This window comes from Cupressus sempervirens, chromosome 7 (genome assembly GCF_028749045.1).
Source record: "Cupressus sempervirens isolate cs-2001-9-10 chromosome 7, ASM2874904v1, whole genome shotgun sequence".
In the NCBI taxonomy this organism is placed as follows: Eukaryota; Viridiplantae; Streptophyta; class Pinopsida; order Cupressales; family Cupressaceae; genus Cupressus; species Cupressus sempervirens.
In genome coordinates this window covers 455,244,949-455,269,197 of record NC_143124.1, presented here as the reverse complement: position 1 = coordinate 455,269,197, position 24,249 = coordinate 455,244,949, and the positions used below count along the sequence as shown (strand labels likewise).

At 33.7% G+C, this 24,249-nt stretch overlaps 1 protein-coding gene across 4 annotated transcripts in view; it reads left to right on the top strand.

Moving 5' to 3' along the window:
• LOC149547525 (alcohol dehydrogenase-like 6) overlaps positions 1–24,249 on the top strand; it is a 155,255-nt gene that overhangs the window by 72,814 nt on the left and 58,192 nt on the right. The window contains exons 3-4 of one of the 4 annotated variants that reach the window (XM_089791684.1): positions 16,102–16,148; positions 16,277–16,811. The exons of 1 other annotated variant lie outside the window; for it this stretch is intronic. In XM_089791684.1, the coding sequence (XP_089647810.1) occupies positions 16,102–16,148; positions 16,277–16,610 (381 nt within the window). In that variant the 3' untranslated portion in view covers positions 16,611–16,811. Of the gene's footprint in view, positions 1–1,831; positions 2,021–16,101; positions 16,149–16,276; positions 16,812–24,249 lie in introns of those variants that run through there. 2 more of the 4 variants (XM_089791687.1, XM_089791686.1) reach the window with 2 other exon arrangements.

Here is a 24,249-nt window from a genome sequence, read left to right as displayed (position 1 = left end):
GATAATTTGAATGAAATTTGGTATATTTATTTTTTTCTAGTTAGGTTCTGATACCATGTTAGAGAATATGGATCAGTGATGGAGAAAATTTTTAATCTTTTAATTCAATTTCTTATCAGAATATTACTGATATATAAATTGATAACCTTACTTTAGTCTTGACTGTGAATGCAGTAATATACTAATTGAATATATATTTAAAATATATACTAAATCAGAGTTTATATGCCGCTGAAAATAACACAGTTGTTATATATTGCTGATGACGAACTTGATAATATGCTGCTTTGAATGATACTAAGTAAATGGTTGTATTGAATGCTTTACTGAAGGAAATGTGATGCCATGGTTATTGATTAATTCCCAGCAAGCATCGATTGCATGTTTTAATATATTGTGGAGTTATGTCCATGCAGGGACATGACTCCTACGTGACTTATGTTGCGGGGAGTCATGGCCCTATGTGGCCATAGCTAATCCCTTAACAAGACACCGATTCATTCGGTCTTAAACATTGTTTAATATCATGCAAAGAATGAGGAGCGATATCATCATAGAGTTACTTATGAAACCCAATAATAGGTTTTCTCTTGGAGCATTTGAGTATATATTATATTATTAATTTTTCACTCAACATAGATGTATTTATAATTATCTATCTATCTATCTATCTATATATATGTTTCACATATATGTGACAATTTAATAATATATTACATGCTTTGATCTGAATGAAACTACATTCTCAACACACAAGAGTTTGCAAGCGACACCAAAGACATACATATTTATCCTTGGGATCTAGGTGGATTATTACGTTTCTTTGATTCCTGTGATTGCTAAAGGACAAGTAATCTTGGGGAGGAAGGATTGTAATGCCCCCTTTTTAGCATGACCATGATAGTGGATGGATTTAACCTATTAATAGATCCTTGTAGGCTAATATTAGTGATTAGAGTAGCCCGTTGAGGGTTATGGCTCTAGTTGTTGGGACTTACTATTTGTGGTAAGTCGATGGATGGTTCCAATGAGCTCATATGAGCTAGAGGAGTTGAATGGTGGTCTCAATTTTTTATTTTTGGCTTTTGGTTTGGGTTCCAAGAATTTTGGAGGGAGCATCTATTTTTAGTAAGTCATCCTGTTAGGTTCATTCATCAACTTTCTTCATCAAGATCACTCACATGCTATTAGATTTCAATTCTGATGCTTCTTCAGTCATTTTCGCAAGATGGGTGAATTATGATTATTGTTTAATTAAATAAGCTAAGGTTGCTATTTTCGCACGTGTTGTATATTGGTCACTTTTGTGTCATAGTTCGTTGGAACTGGGTTGAAAAGCTTTAAATCTTGGGCACAGGAAACAATGACCCTCTATGTCATAATATCATGATATTGATGAAAATATTGTTTTTGAAGACAAAGGAAGTTAATAAATTATATTATTCAAATATGTGCCAAGTGTTGAGCAAAGGGCATTTATGTGAAAAGTCTTCATGAAGCTAACTGCTAGAGTGATAAGGAAGATCTGTTTTATTATTATAAAAGCAATGACTTGTTGCAAATGAAATAAATTTTGGATATCTTTTGTTTGCATTTTGTGAAGTTGGTCTTGAGGGTTTTGAAAAATTTGATGCTAAAAGAATTCTAATTTCTTTTCAGACTTTGTACTTTGAATTGGTTTCATTATGCCAATGAATTGTGCTTGAATTAGCTGCTGGAATTTTAAGTTATCGATTAAGGAGGATTACTAGAAATTATTGGTAATTGATGTTGGGGTTTGAAGCAAAATCACTACAATTAACTGAGGGAGCGTTGGAGTTTATTAATACAGATCGGGTCCTTTCAGAATATCAGCCTGTGAATTGGGGAGGGTTGCGATTTGTATCAGACAGCTTTAATCATCTATGGATCAACGTTATTCTTCGGGTGGTTAGAATTCCATTGTGCTGGGCAGCGTCACATTTGTTGGTCTATCATAAACAACTGGGAATGAGCAGAGTTAATTGGTGTCATAAATCAGGTGCTCACATTTTGAAAATAAATTATGCAACATTAGTTTGGCATTGTAAATTTCTGCAATTTCATATAGAAAATAATAACGGTGTGAGCATTGTAATTATTTTAAATTTCTATGCATTAAGTTGAATTGAAACTTCCAATTTTTTTTTTTTTAGCATAGTTTGAGAGTGAGCCAACAGGGCTCATTACACCAAGGTGCTTTGCATTTTGAAAATAAGTTATGCAACATTAGTTTTGTATTGTAAATTTCTGCAATTTCATATAGAAAATAGGAAGGGTGTGAGCATTGTAAATGCTTCAAATTTCTATGCATTACTTTCAATTCAAAATTTGAGAAAAAAAAAAAACAAAGAAAGAGCATATATTCCACAAACACAAAAAAATTCACAGAACTTTGAAAAAAACTAAAAATTGTTTTCTTCACCATATTTGAATGAGGATCAGCAGGGCTCTTTACAATGCTTTAGTCATTCACGCCTCGAAGGACTGCCATCAAAGCCGCAGGCTTGCCTTTTGGTCATCTGCCACTTAAAAATTCTTTCCTGCATATGTCATGTTTAGCATACTTTTAACGTACTTTTGTCACTTCACCTTCTCCTTAACTTCACCAAAGCATGCTTTTAGGCTCGTCTTGCAAGTTCAACTCTGTTAGTGACACCAAGGTGCTCATTTGCAACTTTCTTGTTACTTGAAATATCTTATCTTCTAAGCATACTCGAAAGCAGCTATTGGAACTTTTAAGTGTTTCTTTTCTTAATGTATAATGCATATCTAAGCTGATTGTGGCACTTGATTATTGGCTTGTTAGTTGACCTTCATTGTTTATGACTTCTATCGTCCAATGCTCCGACAAATCATCTTCCATTGGACAGGTTTACTTGGTTTCCTGCTAATACATGGGTTGATGAGTGTGCAATATGGACATAGAAATGACACACTTAGCCCAAACGAAGAAAATCAATCAAACACACTTTCTTGCTCATACTTCGGTTGACAAATGTGCAATACAGATGTAGAAATGACAGACTTAGCCCAAAGGAAGACAAGTGATCAAACACACAACCATTACTGTCATAGTAGAGAGATGCATATTTTGGATTCAATTGTGTGCCATATTTTTGCATCAACGTTTTAAATCACACTCAGTGATTCATCATAAGGATGAGAAGAGCTAGAGGAGATAAATGATTAGTTGCAGAATGTGATTCGAAATGTTGATGCAAAAATATGACAGATGTAACACCCCACCAGAGAACCCAAAAGAAATTAATCTAAAGTTTCACTAAGTTTGCCAAACATTTTTTTTTTGAAAGCTAAAGATAATAACAATAGATAAAGTATAGTGGAAGCATTAACTCACATACTTAACAACCATCAAAATAGATTACATCTCTTAAAGTTCTATGACGTTGAATCACATTAGAGTTTAATTAATACTAAATCTAATATCTAACCAAAATCCACATCATGGAATAACTACAAGTATGAATTCATTTAAATAACATACAATTACTGGGTGCCACTTGGCAATAATAGGAATGCACAATCATCCACTATACAAGTCACAGGGTATGAAAGGATGAAAGAATATGTGTCAACAATAATATAGAACATCTCATAAGATCTCCGATAAATAAATATAGTACAACAAAATATAATCATTTGACAGAAGTACAAGATCAGAAAGAAGGGTACAACTGCACAAGCACCTCTAGCAACGACATCCAATTGTCGGATCTCAATGGTATGAGAACATGCACTACCACTCGACCTCGTGAAACCCAAAAAGGTCCACTCCCACTGCGTTGAGGAGATAAACTCAAGTCCCATATAGATATCAAACTCACAAGTCAAACCAACAACTAAGTCAAGGAAACACCTGAAAGCAAACTATCTCAAAGGGTACCAAGGCACAAGTATCAACTAATCCCAGAGGCAACAAAGACATGTAGGAAATCTATTATGCATGTGGGCAAGTTTCATTGCACGAGAAAACTCTAAGATTACTCGGCTAGTCTTTTAATCCTTCGCCCCCCTAGTGATTCTATGCGGCAGTAGTATCTTTTCGTATTGACAAGGCATACTAACGAGCCAGCTCTAAGGTTACCTGGCTAGTCTTGTAATTCTCTGCCCCCCTAGTGACTTTCTGTGGTACCAATATCTTATTAATTCTTTTTAAACCCATTTAATGAAATGTTATCACTTATTAAAATAACCTACAATGGGTTCCCATTAGCCTCTTTAGGGCCTCGGCCTCCATTGCGAGCCACTTCCCAACATGAGATATAGATAACCTACCCTAAGCTTGGTAAAACAAAAATATCTCAAAAGACCACATGCCAAACATCAGTTGTTAAACAAGCAATTGACAAGCATTGAAATATCATTGATCAAAATTGCACATTCCACCATTGCAGTCATCCTAACAGGATTGATCGAAAATCAAGTGCACATAAACCAATCCACCTCATAACGTGACATCACTAAAACAAATAATTTAATCACCTTAGTCCTATACAAGCAACTGGGGAGCAATCATAGATAACTGATCGAAGACTAAAAAGGTTATATCAGAAAAGTCACACCATTCACTTCAGTTCCACACAAGAGATATTGGAGGCAATAACAACCATCTGAACAAATTCATCACAGCACAAACATGACACATCACCATGGTTAGGTATAAAAGATCGTGTACAAAACATCATCACATAACAAAACTCCCAAGCCTCTGGTAAACAACCTGATTTGGTCAAAGCTAAGTCAACCCCGAAACCCATAACAGTAAACCACACTACATAAAGAGTGCATACAAAAGTCATTTTCATAATTCATAAGGTTTTGAAAACACCAAGGTTAAATTTTCGCTTATAGGTTTTCAAGTTCTCATTTTCATTTCCAAGTATTGCAGTTCATAATGTTTTCGATCTCAATCAGGGTTTTCAGTTTCCATATCTCTAGTTGCCAGATTCACTCCAAGTTCCCTATAATCCCAGACGATTCAACAATTCATATAAAGTTGTTTAAACATTGTTTCATAGTTCAAATTGTTATCAAAACATAAGAGTTCAAAAACCATACACATAACAGTTTTTGTCTTTTTTTTAAAGTATGTTAATTACTAAGGTTTTCGAATAAGAAAAATTTCCCTAGTGCTGATTTACAAAATTTTCCATTTCGTTTTCAAGCACAAGATTCGACCATACTAGTAGCTTCAAGTTTTCTCATAGACAATGTGTCACAATAACTAAGGTTTTTCGAGTTATCAAAAGATGTAATAAATTTCCAATAGTAGAATTCATTTCCATATTTTAAATAAAACATCATTCTAAGTCTATTGGATTCAAATATCCATAATAATTGAATCCCTTCTAGAATAACATTCGTCATGAAAGTATCCTTAATTACCAAAGAACAACATTTATTCATTTATTTTAACATATATGTATATCATAGTTCCAAGAATCATGGTGGTTCATGTGATTTACGTGATTCGATGATTCGATTCAAGCCAAACAATTTTTTGTGAATCGGTGAATCAAATTAGCGATAAAGGGTTTATGAAATAAGTTACTAAATTTCAAGGGTTTTTTAAATTTGTTGATTTGTGGCCGATTCGATTTCGATTCATGGCCAACTCGCGGTTCGATTCGGCCTTGCCGATTCCGACTCTTGTTGCTTTGATCTATATATACAAAATAAATAAATAATTAAAATATTTTATTTAAACAAATTTATTTAATTAAATATTATTATTAAAATATAATAATAATTATTAATTATCAATTGTAATATTTATAAACTTATTAATAAAATAATATTTAAATATATTAATTTTTTTAATTTTGATTAGTAAACGGCCAAAGCCTTGTATTATAATTTAATGAATGAAAAAATTGCATGGATTCTCCGTTCAAACGGACATTGGTAGGAAAGAACGGAGTAAGAAAACCTCCAGTCTTGAATGGGACCAAAGTCCTATACTGTACAAAATAAAAGGGGCATACCCTAGTTTACATCATCTCATTTTATTTTACATAAATGTGTTTTAATCAACATATTTTCTCGAGAAGATGAGAAACAAGGTGAATCTATCCCCAAGCTGCGAATTTCCTTTCTCGATTGTGATATTTGGCTAGAAATTGCATCAAAAACACTACTCACTTCCAAATAAGGTTAGATGTCAGTTTATAAGATCATATAAATAATAGAAGCTGAAATTTCCATACTTTTTGATGAGTAAAAGTAATCTATAATTCTAAGTGCTAATTGATTTAACATGTCTTTAAGGAAACATTCTCAATTATAATTTACATGTTTCCTATCGTTTGAAGGTCTAAGAATTTGCACCCTGAATTTAGATGCTTTTGCCCGTTCTGAGATGATGCAGATCAGTTCATGATGACAAGAATTGATCAAAATCAGGTGGGGAAGGATGAAACATAAGTTCCTTTCTTCCTTAATTTGTAGGAAATCATTTGCCAATATTGTTAACACCTCTTGATGTAGAAACTAACAATTCTGATTCCTAACCCTTTTGTTTACTGATGCTGAAATTAATTTAGATAATTCTCAATTGATTTTTTGTTTGATGGTAAAATATTCTACCTTGCATCTATTAAAAACCAATTTTCATTCTTAATTTTTTAAGACATTCTGACTATCCGATGCTTAATTTATTAGTTTGGATTTATCTTTTGCATACATAATAGACTTATTATAATTCTATTTTAATCCCTTTTTAGGTGCAAAATATAACATTGCTTTCCGTCCTTACTCTGTTTCGAAATACTTCCAGTAGAGATAAACAACATTTATTATATTTTATCAGTGATCTACCAAAAGGATATCGAAAACAAGAGAGCAAATAGTGACAGTGGTAACATAGTTTTTGATATATTAATATATTTACAATTTTCTCCATACCAGGAACATACTATAAAATGATTACAAACAGGGAAGGCCAAGAAGAAGAAAAACCAATTGAGATAAAAAACCTACAAGCCCAAGTCATACAAGAGGAACAAAATAAACAAAAAGGGCTTATGACCACCATGAAACTGGCAAAAATCTAGAAATCAAAGTCCTGCATATAGGGGTTACATTGATGAAAAGTTCAGGGGAATAATAAAGAGGTTACACATATTGGGAGAAAAAAAAAAATTACGAAAAGGCAGCCGAGAGAAAGATTAGAACTAAGGATGAAAACCAATAGGATTCAATAATATGTTCCCAAATAATCTTACTAATTTCCTAATTCTTAAACTGATTTCCTTTCATATATGGAAGTACTATTGTCTTAACTGTTTTTATTTAAATTAGAAACCTTTTGTTATTATTATTTTTAAATTTACATTTTTGAATCTTTCAAAGTCTTGATTAATAACTATACATTTTTCTCCATCTGCCCTTTTGTTTGCTGCGAGGGGCAAATGCTTCAAAGATTATACATGTCGACATTCACACACACACACACATATATAGATTTGTTATGTATATATATACATATATATGAATGTATACATATATACATAGATATCTAAAACTTATGATGTTATATTTGTTAGTATCCTTATTATCTAAATTATCTGTTAGGGCTAATTTAGCTAATAAGAATGAGAGTTCCATTATCCAGTTTTGTTTAAGATAGCTATTCAATTTCTAGTTAAGTTACTTATAATTATAAATTAAGATATTTTCACCATCAGCACCCTTATTTGCTAACTGATTTGCCTCTTTATTATGTTCTCGGAAAATATGTAGATTTTGAATATCTTCGAAGAAGTCTAGGAGATTTAGAACTTTTGCCAATTTAGAATTTAAAACCCAATTTGGTGTCCCCCTTTTTCTAATGGCATTTAGGACAATCTGTGAATCTCCTTCAATAATAAGTTTTGAGATATCTAGATTTAGGCAAATTTGGAGACCTTCTTGAAGGGCTTCTAATTCAGCGAGGTTGTTAGTAATATATATTGAATTAATAATAATAATAAATATTCAATTAAATAATATAATAATTAAATTAATAATAATAATTATAAAATATATTAAAAACTATAATTATAAATTATATTTAATAAAATGACCATTGAAAGGAAATTATATATAATAACAAATTAAATCACAACTTGCGATATAAGATCGCGTAACCCCTAATGGGGGAGCCGCATAGCTGCTGGGCTGCCAAGGGAAGTCGCTGCCTTGGCAGCTGCTGCTATGGCAGTCGCGGCCAGACGGGGAGGAAGAAAGAAGGGGGGGTGTACGGGTGGTCGCCCCCGCCCACCAAAACATTAATGTCTTTTTTTTTAAATTTAACTTCTTCTAATTTATATTAAATAATGTAATTATGTAGTCATTGCTAATTACTGTGTAATTATATATATTTATATATTTTATCAAAAAGTTACCATAGATCTGGTAGGAAAACAAAATTCAAATAATCAAATTTATTGATTTCCATTTCTGCTATTCTTTCTCAAACCTCATCCCAATTCCCAGGAAATCTAATTTTGAAAACTTCAAAACGTACAATTACGAAATACCAAATTTAACAGACATGGGTTTCAGATATTAAATTTGTTTATAGAGGATATCCTAAACGAAGAACAATAATTAGACCAGACAAAGGTTTCAATTCCCTTTTCGAAAATAGATTTACAAACACAAAGAAGATAGGAATTCGAAGAACAAAAAACTATTGTACGAATAACCCACAAGATTGTACTTGAATTTGATGCTAACACACAAACACGCAAACACACAAACGCACGAAGCATGCGAGAAAAACACTTCCTTTTGAAAAAATTTCCTTCTCTAAAAATTCCTTTTCCAAATCTCGATTTTTTGAAAGATGAGCTTTCCATTTCTGATAAAGAGTTCCCCCCTAAATTTGGGGCTCTGATTGTGCAATCACGAGAGGGAACTCGTTGATCAATTACTTCTATTATCTTTTGACCTTTTGCTTTTCCATGCACACTTTTTAGATATTTAACTACAAAATATCTTTATTTAAATTAATTAGTTTTCTCTCTATAATTAATTTTCGAAGTGTTTTTTAATAATATATTTATTAATTTAATTTCTCCTCTAGCTCTTCTCAGAGGAGATAAATGATTAGTTGCAGAGTGTGATTCGAAACGTTGGATGAGAAGAGCTAGAGGAGATAAATGATTGGTTGTAGAGTGTGATTCAAAACGTTGATGCAAAAATATGGCACACAATCGAATCTAGAATATGCATCTCTCTACTATGAGTTTTTGTGGAAATTTGTTCTTGTTAATCATTACTGTCATCTTTAGTCTGACAATTTGACAGATGAACATGGCAAAATATGCATAATGGATTTTGCACAGAAAGTTTCATAGGGCTGCAACACTTTAGTCATCTGTTGTTTTTTTAGTTGCTTGGATTTTGAACAGTCAGATACTCACCAAATGTGAATTATCATAAAGAATATGCTAGTTACAATTAGTTGAAGTTAGAGGTCTAAAGGAAATTTTAGGTCAGTTACACTTTGGCCTTTGGGGCTCAAGTGAAAGGCCGTGTTTTCTTAATGTGAGAAATATTGAGCAGAACTCTGTAGGATTGTATATGGCCAACTGCAACATGTATGCTACTTCTAGATTGGGTAAAGTTTCTGCAAATTCTGATCAACCAATACTGAAATAATGATTTAGGTCTTGCTGCTAATTGATCTCCTTCTATACTAGGCTAAATGTTATTGTTCAGGAAATCTGAAATGAATTCTGAAATTATAATTTTATCTCTGATTTATATCCTTTGGAGTAGATTGCTAGAAGAATAGAATTTGGTACTTGTGTGTCTTCTATCCATAAACATGTTCCTATTTATACATAGACCAAGGGTCTTGTCTATTCATAAGACACATCCCTTCTAGGTTGGCCCTCCATGAATTAATCCCCTTTCATAACAAATCGGCAGCCTTTACTAGTTAATAGTTAATTAGAATCAACTACAATAGTTATCTTTAAGTGACATATTAATATGTATTTATCATGAGGCAAATACAAGGAAACTTATATGCATATCGGATCTATCTGATTGAGAATATTTGGAGAAGTATTTATCATGAGGCAAATACAAGGAAACTTATATGCATATCGGATCTATCTGATTGAGAATATAAGAATATTGATATTATAAAGTTATAAGGATTTAACACTCCCTCTTAACTTGATATTATAAATGAGAGAAACATATCTAGCAACATAGTTTAAGCATAGAATTGTACTCTATATCCATTTGATTCTTCCATGCATGTAGTATCATGATACACATGACAGTTATATTAACAAACCTGTAATATGGATTATCACTAACACTTGTGATAACAGTATTACATGTAGCAATACATAGGATAAAATCTAGAGAATGATAAAATTCTTCCTTTATCCAAATTGTGAATCATAGGTACTATTAGGCCTATATCAGCATATGATCCTGACTTAAGATCTACCAATTCACAGGAGAAAATCTGGAGAATGATAAAATTCTTCCTTCATCCAAATTGTGATTCATAGGCATAGAAATGTCTATACCACAATGTGATCTTAAACTCATCTAGATTTGACAGTAGTTCTTTACTGTTCTACACATTATCTAAGAGATCGTCATCTCTCATAATGTCTTTTATACAAGTGTTCATTATCTCAGAGATTGTCACCTCTCAATAATGAATACAAACGGTGAAACCCATAATAGTCAATAGCCTGACAATACAAATTATTTTATTAATAATTTAAAGAATACAAATATTTTATAATTCAACCATACCAATTCTTTTCCTAAAGTGATCTATCTTCACTCGTGAGAGAGGTTTGGTAAGAATATTTGCTGTTTGATCTGCAGTGCAAATGTATTCTAATTTTATAGTATTCTTGTCTACCATATCTCTTACATAATGTTAAGGAACTTCAATACGATTGGACTTGTCATGGAAAGTTGGATTCAGAGAAAGCTTGATGAAACTCTGATTGTCACAATGAATAAAGTAGGATTCATGGGTTGACCAAATCATCTCACAAGTAACTTTTTAAGCCAAATTGCTTCCCAAGAGGCCATTGCTGCTGTAATGTATTCAACTTTTGTGGAACCCTGAGCTATTGATGACTGCTTTTTGCATATCCATGATATCATTGCTGATCCTAAACTGAAACATCATCCTGAAATGCTTTTTCTATTATTAACACTTCCACCCCAATCTGAGTTTGTGAATCCATGTAAGTCCAAGTCAACTTTCTCATATTTGAGACCAAGGTTAAGAGTGCCTTGTATCTCATAATGTGTTTAACTACAACTAGGTGAATCTCCTTTGGCTCACACATAAACTGACTTAAAGCATTAACAACATAGCAATATCAGGTCTTGTATTTACCGAGTACATAAGAGACCCAATCATCTGTCTATAAAGAGTAGAATCTATGGAGGGTGATTCTGCAGCTGCTTCCTTAAGTTTGTGTAGGTTAGTCTCCATTGGAGAAGACATAGGTCTACAGTTCCACATTCCAAATCTCTTCAAGATGTTTAATGTATACTTCCCTTGATTAAGTATGATGCTATCAGAATCATGCCATACTTCCAGTCTTAGGAAGTAATGAAGTAGTCTTAAATCTTTCGTTTCAAATTCGCTGATTAGATCTTTCTTGCATTGATATATAAGATGATCATCACCTGTTATCAGTAAATCATCAACATATGGTATCAATATTATCATATTATCTTTATCCTTTTTATAATAGAGAATTGGATTAGCTTCATTCTTTGAGAATCCTAACTGGTGAGATACTTATCAATTCTTTCATACCAGGCCCTTGGAGCCTGTTTAAGTCCATAGACAGCTTTCTTGAACCTACAAACAAGAACTTCAGGGTTATGAGTTTCAAATCCTTCAGGTTGCTCGAAATATACCTCTTTTGTAATTTTTCCATTCAGAAATGTTGTTTTTAGATCCATCTGATGTACTTTCCATCTCTTCGATGCTGCAATAACTAGGACTTCTCAATGTTTCTTCATAGTCAATTCCTTCTTTTTAAGAGAATCCCTTGGCTACAAATCTGACTTTATATTTTTCAATGCTACCATCAACAACATGCTTGATTTTAAATATGCACTTAGAAGAAACATCAGATTTTCCTTAAGGTCTAGGAACAATTTCCCAACCATCATTCTTAATGATGGATTGATATTCTTCCGTTATAGCATCCTTCCAAGTTGTATTTTTAATAGCATTTGAAATTGGTTGGTTTTGATTTAGATAAATCACTCATGTTTACTGCATAAGTAGAAAATCTTTTGGGTCTTTTGTTTTCTCTGAAGGTTCCAGATGGTGTAGTGAAGTCTTGTGCTTCCTCTACTGTCTTAATGGCCCAAAGTGGTTTTTTCTTTGGATTTTGAGTATCCTCAAGATTAAGGTTTTGAATTTCATCTTAAATTTCTTTAGTGTTCTCCCTTTGAAACTCAAATTTAGTATTTTCTTCAGAATTAGGTAAGGGAGAGGGATCTTCAGAATTTAGGGCTCTTTTGAATGCTAAATCTTCTTCAAATATTACATCCTTATTAAGTTCAATATTTTTCTGACCAGGTATGAAAATCCTATATGCTTTAGATGTTTCAGTATACCTGACAAAAATACCTTTCCTCCTGGAGTGTTCTAACTTAGTTCGCTTTTCTTTTGGAACATGTATATATACTGGGCACCCAAATATCCTAAGATGGCTTATATTAGGTTTAACCCTAGTAAAGACTTTTTTAGGAGTTTTCTCTCTAAGGTGGGAGTGAGGACTTCTGTTTTGAATATATACAACAGTACAAGAGGCTTTTGCCCAAATATAATATTCTAAATTTTGATCAAATATCATAGCTCTTGTTGCTTCTATAATTGTTCTATTCTTCGTTTCTGCTACCCTGTTTTGTTGTGGGTTATAAGGAACAATATACTCTCTCTTAATTCTTACTTCTTTACAAAACTCTTTAAACACATATGAAGTATCTTCCTTTCCCTTACTAGTCCTAAGAGTTTTAATTTTGTGTCCTGATATGTTTTCAGTTAAGGTTTTGAATTCTTTAAATCTCTTAAAGATTTCTTTTCATTCTTTACATTTTAAGAAGTAAATCCAAGTTTTCCTGGAGAAGTCATCTATAAAAAGTATATAGTACCAAAATCCTCCAAGAGAAGGAACAAACATAGGTCCACATAAATGTGAGTGGACTAATTTCAAAACATTGTTAGTTTTCCTAGTGCTATCATAAAATGCACTTTTGGTGTTCTTACCCAAAGCGCATCCTTTGCATATGCTTGAATGATCTTTATTCAACTTAGGTAAACTAGTAACCATCTACTCCATAGTCGATAAGGTTTTGAAATTTAGATGTCCTTGCCATATTTTTTATATATTAGTAGCTTCATGAATTAAGGCTTTAATAAGTTGACTAGGTTCTGTATTTAATTCATACAAGTATCTCTTTCTTTGACCAATCATTTTTGATTTCTTAAATGATGAGTTCTTAGACCAGGTCAATACTTTACTGCCCATGAATGCAACATTATGTCCATGATCTTCATGTGCTGTAACAGAGATTAGATTCCTTTTTATTCTTGGTACATAGAGTACTCTTTTGAGATGTAGAGGACTACTTGATTTCAGTTTCAAGGTGCAATTCCCAGTTCCTTTGATTGAATGAGTTGAATCATCACCGATGGTAACTTCGCCATCAACTTCTTCTGATATAGAGTCTATTGCTTCTTTGCATCCTGTAATATGTCGAGATGATCTACTATCAATCACCTATGCTTTGTTTGATACTTCATTTGATAGTGCAGAATACAATACACGATTCTCAGGATCGTAGTTATCTTCTTTCCTAGTAATGTTTGTACAATTTACTTGCTGCTTTGTATTCTCAAGGCAATTAGATTTGTAGTGTCCAAATTTTTCACATTTGAAGCATTTTATTTTGGATAGATCTTCTTAGGTTTGTCATTCTTTTGATTACTTTTCTTCTTCTTGAAGTGCTTCTTCTTACTTTTATAGGAATTTGTGTTGAGAACATGAAGTTCTTCACATTTAGTTTTCAACTTTCCCCCTTTCTTAAGTTTTCTAGATTCTTCTTGAAGACAATCTCCCTTAAGTCTATTGAAGTCAGGAAGATTGTCTCTAGCACTTACTCCCTGTGCGAATGTTTCCCATGAATCTTGTAACCCATCTATAGCCATAAGTGCAAGTTCATCTCTTAGACTAACAACCCTTAAGAAGCAAGAATTCATAGATTCTTCCTTCTTTATCTGTATATGATTTAGTTGCCTTTTTAATGCAAGAGTTCTAGTTGCATTATTAACCTAATGCATTTAATAATGCATTCATTGTATTAAATGTTGTTTGATGTTTCATTAGCATAGGTACTATTTCATTTTTCACTCCATCTAATATGATTTGCATGGCTTTCCTATTTCCTTTACTCCATATAGTTTTATTAGGTTCAACATCAGGTTGCTTGGGTGCTTTATCAACAAACTATTTCACATCATTGTTTTCAAGAATCATCATAATTTTGAATTTTCGAGCAAGAGAGTGTTCTTTCCCATCAAACCTGTTCCTGTGTTTGATTGTGCTTGCCATTGAAGATAGAAGGATGTTGCTAGATATTCTAAGTTTGATTGTCAATTTGCAGAGCCTAGGTTCGACTACCATAGCTCTGATACCATGTAAAGTTTCTGCAAATTCTGATCAACCAATACTGAAATAATGATTTAGGTCTTGCTGCTAATTGATCTCCTTCTATACTGGGCTAAATGTTATTGTTTAGGAAATCTGAAATGAATTCTGAAATTATAATTTTATCTCTGATTTAAATCCTTTGGAGCAGATTGCTAGAAGACTAGACATTGGTAATTGTGTCTTCTATCCACAAACATGTTCCTATTTATACATAGACCAAGGGTCGTCTATTCATAAGACACATCCCTTCTAGGTCGGCCCTCCATGAATTAATCCCCTTCCATAACAAATCGGCGGCCTTTACTAGTTAACTACTAGTTAATTAGAATCAACTACAATAGTTATCTTTAAGAGACATATTAGTATATCTCATAAGACGCCGATCATGTTGCTTGGAGATGTATTTATCATGAGGCAAATACAAGGAAACTTAGATGCATATCGGGTCTGTCTGATCGAGAATATCAGAACATTGATATTATAAAGTTATAAGGATTTAACAGATTGGTTTTGAGTTCAAGAATATTTGGAAGATTTTGCATGTTGTCTGAAAATGCTTCTTGATGTACAATATAGTTCTCTTTGAATTATAGGATTTTAGTTGTAATAGAAGTTTCATGTGTCAATATCAATTGAGAAAATAAAAAACATTTCAAGATTCTTAGATTTAAATTCAGGATTTCTTTTTTGTTCTTGTTGTATTTGATTTCGATTTTATCTTTTCTTGTTTTCGATCAGAAAGGTTCTACATTTTATAATTCTGTATATTTAAATTTTAAGCACAAGTAAAACAATCAAGAACCACAGGATAAATATTTAATATGTTCTTAAATCAATGTCAGCGTATAGAAATCACACAATGAGTGCAGAAATAAAGATTATCTGCAAACTACATTTGTCAACAGAAGGATTTCTTCGAACATTGAAAACAAAGTATAATTGCAATACTGGACTTCTAATCCCCATGATCTTTGATCATGTCTATCATCTGACCTGAACTCAACTCCTCCGCATTCCCCAATAAATATTTGAATCATCTCATAAAAATACAAAGGTCAATATGAATGATAAATCTGGCCAGAAGAATTGTACCTTGAAGTCTATGGGTTGGTGTATGAGCACACTTTTCTATTCTGATGTGCCATGCTGTATAATTAATGCTCTGAGTCTGAATATAAAGTTGGCATTATAATCCATTGGACTTATTCCTAAAGTCAGTTGTCAAATTAGACATTGTTCATACTATTTACCATATTCATGAAGGTCCAAGCAGGAAAGGTGTTTTATATTTCTGATACTCTCCCTGCATGCTGTTCTGAGGGCTAATTTTCCTCATTTATTTTTTTAGGGGCACATTCCAATCTTCCCACGCATCTTTGGCCATGAGGCAACAGGGTTAACTAATTAGACCCTACTCATATTTTTATTGATCATGGGCTTGTTTTCTTCTTATTGACACTGTTTAGTAATTCAAATATTCCAATATATCTGTTTTTCAATTCTAACAATGAATGAGAATGCAGGATCATTGAAAGTGTTGGAGAAGATGTAATTGATCTACATGAGGGTGATCATGTGCTTACTGTTTCTACCGGGAAATGCAAGGAGTGTACTCATTGTAAATCTGATAAAAGCAACATGTGTGAAACTTTAAGAATGGAAAGAAAAGGTGTCATGCACAGTGATCAGAAAACCCGATTTTCTATAAATGGCAAGCCTATTTATCACTTTTGTGCAGTTTCGAGCTTTAGTGAGTACACCGTTGTGCACTCTGGGTTCATTGTTAAATTGAGCTTAGATGTTGCCTTAGGAAAAATATGCATGCTTGGCTGTAGTGTTGCAACAGGTACGAACTGATTAATCCTTTACTGATAAGCTGACAAAAAATATGTATCTCGAATTAAGGATGATGGTACTCTGAATATGATATCAAAGCAATTGCAAAGCATGTTGTAAATAGGAGGGCTGCTTAGATGCAGTCCTCGAACAAACAGACTAAATTCTCTCTTGGAGACAGGTTAGTTTTCCTTTAAAGATATTGCTCTACAAATTTTTCTAGATTGTGTTAAATACTTATGATATCATAAGCTCTGGACCAGTAAAATCTTGTCATTTGAAATATCCCAAACCGGATATTTACTCGTTCTTACCCAAAATCTGTTCAGAACTAAACATATGCAGATGTATTAATCAACACCAGTAGAAACTCCAACTGATATTTATCCAGCTTCTTTTTGAATATAGTATTCAAAACTCAAACATAGGCAGATGTAATATGATACAACAATAAAACCAAAAGATTCTCCACAAGATAACAATACATTCTTGTCAAAATAATATTCAGTAATTCAAACATATAAAATGCATTACAAATCAATAGCATAGAACCAGTAAACTTTCATAAAACTTCTTAAACCAACGTTATTGCATTAGACAACAACAATACAATAAATGACTTCCAAAATCCAATCCTAAATACAGCTTCATAGTCAGATTGGAAAACTTAAGAAAAGAACCTGTAAGCACATGCGAGACACTTGATGTGATGCCTTCGAGGACAATGGGTTTGTGTCCATTGTCTGCCGGCAAGAGGGGCTACATCCTCATGCTAGCTGAAAGCTGAAGCTTTCCTATTACTCTCCCAAGAGAACTGAAATTTGAATAATAAATCCAAGCATGCCAAATAAAAGAGTCTCTTCTCCTCTAATTCTCACAGCTGTGACTCTTCAACTTCCCTTCTGGCTTTTTGTCTTATCTCTCCTTGTCATCTTTAGCCCACTTTGAAAATAAAAAATGACCTTTTATAATAAGAGTCCACGCTTTCATAGTCAATTTTAATATCATATAAATGTGTCCTTTAATATTTCTAATGTCCCAAAAAGGGGACATTACAAATCTCCCCTCCTTAAAATTGCTTGTCCTCAAGCAATCAGTACCACAATCCCATACAAATCTGCAAGTAGCTTTGTAGCCCAAATTGAAAACAAATCCGTCTATAATGCGAAGTAAGATGCCACACTCCAAACCATTTGTCAACTAGATCCTTGGATCCCATATAACTCCATGGAAAAACGCTGCACCTCTAAGTTGTACAATTTTGATCATCACTGCATCTAGCCTCAAACTGAATAGGATTACAACCAAGTCCTCAACAAGCCATAGGTACATACGATCAACACTTGGATCCCAAACCTTGTTGTCATAACCCCCTGATATGATAAGATATAAATGTGTCCAGAAGCTAAGTGTACCTCAGTAGGTTGTAACAACCCATCCTAAATCGATGATGTAGGGAACGAGTTGCCCAAAAGCTGAAATCAACACTAAGGATGCAAAGATAATACTACCATCATTGCTCAAAAGAATCCGTAAATACATAGGGGTGATGAAAAAGAATGAAGCTGAAAAAACATTCCCTATGATCAACACATAACTCTCCTCAATCTTCCACCAGGACCTGTTTAACTGCTGAAATAAGAAATCCACCCATCCTATATATAAGTTAGAATTTGGAACCATGTAAAGGTTGCATGAAAGAGGGGCAGCCGTAGTCACTTCACCACACCAATACTGTGGCCAAGGTTCGTTGCTAAAAACTGTAGCTTGATCCAAATCTTTGAAGTCAAGGTCATTCTCTTCTTGGAAATCAAGAGGAACTCTCTTCTCTACCTCAAAAAGTGGGTTATTAGAAATCCAAACAACATCTACCTCAAATAAAGGGTTGTCTATAAGTTGAATGTGATCTGAAGTTTTGGAACTTGGTCGTTTGGGGCAACTATCCAAATCATATGTTTGCTAAATGCTATCAAGTTCATTAATCACCTCTAGGAAAAATTCCGGCCTCTCTTTATCCTCATGTTCTCTTAAGTGATTTGTACTCCGAATCTGATTTTCTGCTTCCTGAAGGGAAACTTGAGCATCATCTAGTGCCTCACGAGTATCCTTAAGCTCTCTATTGAGCTCTATAATCTCATTCCTTTCTTTATTCAGCTGATCAACATATATTTCAGCAACCTTAACAATGTTATCCCTATCAGAAAGCAAATACAAATAATCTGATTTCATAGTTTCAAGAGTTGTTTTGATCATTTGCAAATTAGAAACAAGCCATTCTTCTTCCACTCCCTTTTGAACCTTCTTGTAGAGATCCTCAACTATCTTGTGAGTGCTGTCATAATGTACCAAAGACACCACAACCATGTCTTCACTAACTTTCAATTGGTTCTTTAATGTATGCACTTTATTATCATCATGTTGGAACGGTTCATCGTCTTGCAGTATCGTCTCAGCTTGTTCCTCCAAATTCGTGTCATGGACATCGGAAATATATGGTTCATCACCTCTCTCAAAATCATAGGTATTCTTCCCTTTGTTCTCTTGATTTATATGCAAAGGCCCAAGTTTTGCCATGTTATCATTTACATATAAGGGCTCATCATACAAGGACCTCGACCTGCTATTACCTCGAGTGAAACCTATCTCATCAATCTGCCTATCAAAGCTAACCTCCAATTCACCAATGAAGAAACTTACACCCTGTGTAACAACTTTTGTGTGATCACGAAATGGCTACAAATCAATGGTGGTTGACTGTTCTTCTTTTTCAAGATCCTTCATTAAATGATTTTGGCTTGCTAGAAGTTCTTCATACAAATTTTTGCACTAGTCTTTTTCAAGGCGATCCTGAACCAATTCAAAGTACCTTCTTTTTGCCATATCCGTCTTATCTTGCTGTTCTAGATGAGGCTCCAAGTAATCGCTGAACGGTAAATCATTTTGGATTTGGGTAAGAAGTTCTCTATACTCCCTATAAATGTCGAGTATTTCTGCTCTTACATCGGATTCAAAATTCTAGGTTAATTGCTCTTGTGGCTTCATATTACCCTTCCTGATTTTATCCAAATCTTCCCCATTGCTGAATGTTGTTATCCTATTACTGTTAGTCTAACAAACAACTATATTCTGCCCCAGAATTGCCTTGATGTTTCTTAAACCTCTAACTTTTGTATATTGGCATTAGGTCATTTGTTTTTGCAACAATTTTGAATAATTAGGAACTTGTTAATAAGCAAATATTTGCCCATAGACTCAATTCGATAGTGTAATCGGTTCTATTCTTCGTAATATGAATTCTACAACTTAGAATAAAACATTGACCTTTATGAAATCCTAACACTGACCACCCAAAATGACTTCATGGATTTTGAATACTGAATATATCCAAAGTTGGGGTGGTTATCTAATCCAGATTACACAGAATAACACTTCTTTTTAAACATCTTAGCCAGAAGAGGACTGTGGTCAGCTTTAATAAATCTCCAGGAACATGTCTTTAGCAATCTTACAAAATTCATCAATCCTTCCAAATTGACTATCACCTAGCTGTAATGATGGCTTTGGCAAACCCCTACAAAACTAAGCATTGACAAGAATCGAAAAACTTTCTGCTATAGGTGAGGTGTAAAACTTCTGAATGAAAAATGTCAAATAGGCCTGCTTCTAAATTGGTGCTTGCAGAGTCACACATATAGAGTGCCTGTTCCAACATGCGATGGATCCCCAAAACTAAAAGGAAACTTCCAGATATTCCCCTTCGAGACCACTTGTAGTGCTGTGTGAGCAATTTACTTGACTCTTTTCAATCTCCCGTGGCTGCATATAACTAGGTATCCGTAGATGTTATAATTTCTTCAATTGTATCATATTCCGCTGTTGTATTTACATTCCAATCAGTCTCATTCAAAGATATCTCTTTCTTAGATGTTGTGTACAATGACAAAACCTTGGAAGCTGAAGCCTCATGATTGACAGAAACTTCAAGAACTGAAAGACCAACATGAATATCTCTTAGATTTGCAAGCACATTGTCGGAAACTTTCCCTTCTATATGTGCATGTTTGATGAATGCATGATAGTATTCTAATGCTTTCTTAATATTATCACCACATAGAATTTCCACAATCTCAACAAATGTTGTTGGGAGTGTTTTGGCCACCTTCGGGAGTTCCAACCTGATGTTCTTCCCTTGTAAGCAACTTAATCCAACCACAAATACAACACAAAGACTGCGTTCCGCAATTACTTAACGACAAGTGTGTTGACGTTTCTTCCGCAAGCAATAATGGGTACAAAGCACTCGTTACCAAAATTTCTCATTGTCAGTTGTTTTGTTTCCCCTTTTTTTCTTGTTCCATTTTTTTGGAGGCATCTAGAATCATTACAGGATACTACCAGATGCAAACAAGACACTTGTGTGGGCTCCTCCTTCAGTTATGTACTTGATTGTCGCATGTACTCACAACTGTCGTTACATTTCACAAAACGTTAGTGATACTAATTTCCATTCACCATTTGTCGATTGCCGAGATTGTAAAAGGATAAACTACAATATTCTGCCGTTGATTGCGGATCACCGAGATTGTAAAAGGATAAACAGATTGTCCACTGTCGTTGAGTGTCTCCTGCAACCAAATATATTTGCCTTAATTGTGGATGCTTGATTGTAATCCACCCGCAACATGAGAGATTATACTGTTAGTTGTTACTGCTCCCGCTGCGTGCTTGGCACTGGAATGTTGGTGTAGGTGATGTGACCATTCACCAGTTTGAACTCAGACTCCTGCATATCCCGCTACCAATTTTGCTGTTAATTGTTTCTCTCCATTGTCTGTTACGTTCTAGTTAGGACACTTTGCCATTTGGTGTTGTTCCTGTATAGTTCTCACCTCCTTAGTGCCGTTTGTGGATAATACTGACTCCACGAATATTGATGCGACTTCTGAATCTGGAAGTCACGTTTTCATTCTTTACAGGAAGGTGCTCCAACTGTAAATTCATATGGCTGAACAATTGCTCTATTTCCAGCCAAAAGTTTGGATTCATGACTAGAAAGGATAGTGAGACCTTGATATACACTATCAAAGTGCACCAACATAGTTGACCCCCTATTCTTTCATATCATAGTGTTTGATCCCATCACCTCTTCATGCATTTAGTAGGAGTTGATGAAACAACAATAGGAGCCAAGAATCTTATGTAAGCCAAAACACCTGTATAAATTTATTCCACCATTGCTGAAAGGAATATTAAGAGACGCCTACACACACACCAAGAGTGGCAATACCAGATGAAAATTTGAAAGCACTAGGCCTGATGATGCAATATTAGAGTTTCAACTATATCCTTATTTTGCCTGTGGTCATAATATTTCCATCCACCATGAGACTGTTTATTAAATTTCGAGGAACAAAATATCATTGGGACGATCAATCTGCCCACAAAGATAGAACTCTTTTTAACAACCTTCTGTCTCAAGGAACTTCATAACCTTGTTGTTTTCAGCACAAATATTTCTGGCTTTTCCCAATTTTGATAATTTCTTCAAGTAATCTCATGGGTGGCTAGGAAAATCAGCTCTAGTAATTATTTTTTGAATAGACCTCATAGGATGGCAAGATTTTTAGCTCTGATACCACTAACATATCCCAAACCAGATATTTACTCGTTCTTACCCAAAATTTATTCAGAACTAAACATATGTAGATGTATTAATTGAAACCAGTAGAAACTCCAACATATATTTATGTAGCTTCTTCTTGAATATAGTATTCAAAACTCAAATATAGGCAGATGTAATATGATACAACAATAAAACCAGAAGAATTTGCACAAGATAAAAATACGTTCTTTTCAAAATAATATTCAGGAATTCAAGCATATAAAATGCATTACAAACCAATAGCATAGAACTAGTAGACTATCATAAAACTCATTCAAACAACGTTATTGCATTATACAACAGCAATACAGTAACTGGCTTAAAAGATCCAATCCTAAGTACAGCTTCATAGTCAGATTTGAAAACTTAAGAAAATAACCTGTAAGCACATGCGAGACACCTGATGTGACGTCTCCGAGGACAATGGGTTTGCGTCCACTGTTTGCTGGCACGAGGGGCTACGTCCTCATACTAGCTGAAAGCTGAAGCTTTCTGATTACTCTGCCAAGAGAAAACTGAAATTTGAATAATAAATCCAAGCATGCCAAATGAAAGAGTCTCTTCTCCTTTTATTCTAACAGCTGTGACTCTTTGACTTCCCTCTTGACTTTTCATCTTATCTCTCCTTGTCATCTTTAGCCCACTTTGAATATTAATTTGACCTTTTATACTAAGGGTCCATGCTTTCATAGTCAATTTTAATATCATATAAATGTGTCATTTAATATTTCTAATGTCCCAAAAAGGGGACATTACATCATTGAAATAAGTAATCCATATTTTAACAACTTATGTGCCCCTATGCGAAAGTAGGAATATATAAATTAATAACTCTATCAGGTTATGTTATGGCAGAACTATTTACTTTTATTTGGCTTCGATTGCATGCAGCAGTTTGTATCACTACTAAACGAATTTTATTGTTCATCTATGACAATGACCTTTGTCAATCTATAGTGTCTTATACTCTTATTTTCTTGTTTTTCTAGTCTCTTTGTAATGTGCATTTTAAATTTTGTCTTTTAAACTCTGCTCAGGGCAGCTCAGGTTGCAACCTTGGATATGATCTAGCATATCACATATAGATCATCGGAAAGCCTACTCATTTCTTTGTTTTTTACTATGAGGGTCTAAGAATGTCTAATCACTTAGGCTTAGTTATGATTTTTATTTTCTAATTTCGCTCTGAATTTTACTATCATTCACAGTAAGATACTGAAGATTAATTTATTTTGAAATGGTTTGCTTGCAGAAAACTATAAAATGTCTTTCGGGAAATGCATCGCTATAGTAGATTAAAAAAGTTTAAAGCACAATTCAGATGAAAATAAGAACTAAGAAGGCACAATTCAGATGAAAATAAGAACTAAGAAGGCAATACTTGGATGGAGCTTGTCAAAAGAAATTTAAAAAACTTTGGAATTAAATCGTTCATTATCTATGGCTTTACAATGTAACCATGTCTCTGTAAATTGGAAACATCCACTTCTGAATTATTGCACTGCATATTATCATATTTTGTAAGTGAGTTCATGTTTTCTATAGGATTTGGAGCAGCATGGAAAGTAGCTAATATTGAGGCAGGATCAACTATTGTAATTTTTGGCCTTGGAACAGTAGGCTTATCTGTAAGTGCAAACTACAAAGAACCCAGATATAAAGGCTGTGAAATTTATTTGACTCCAAATAAAAACATTCTAAAATTGTAAGGCTTTCTTAGTACATTCTTTTTTTGGCCATTAAATACTTGGATGCTGTATTCTTGTTTGAAAAAACAGGTGGCTCAAGGTGCAAAATTAAGAGGGGCATCTCAAATTATTGGTGTTGATATAAATTCTGAGAAGTGTGAAAGGGATAAGGTCTTCTGTCATACATTATATTAATGTCCCGTTTTCTGTCTTGTTTTAATATTATTGTTAGTTCGGAATTCAGAAAAAATATAGATTGTGAGTCTGCGCTGGGCATCATTTCCTTTGTGCAGGAAAGGCATTTGGCATT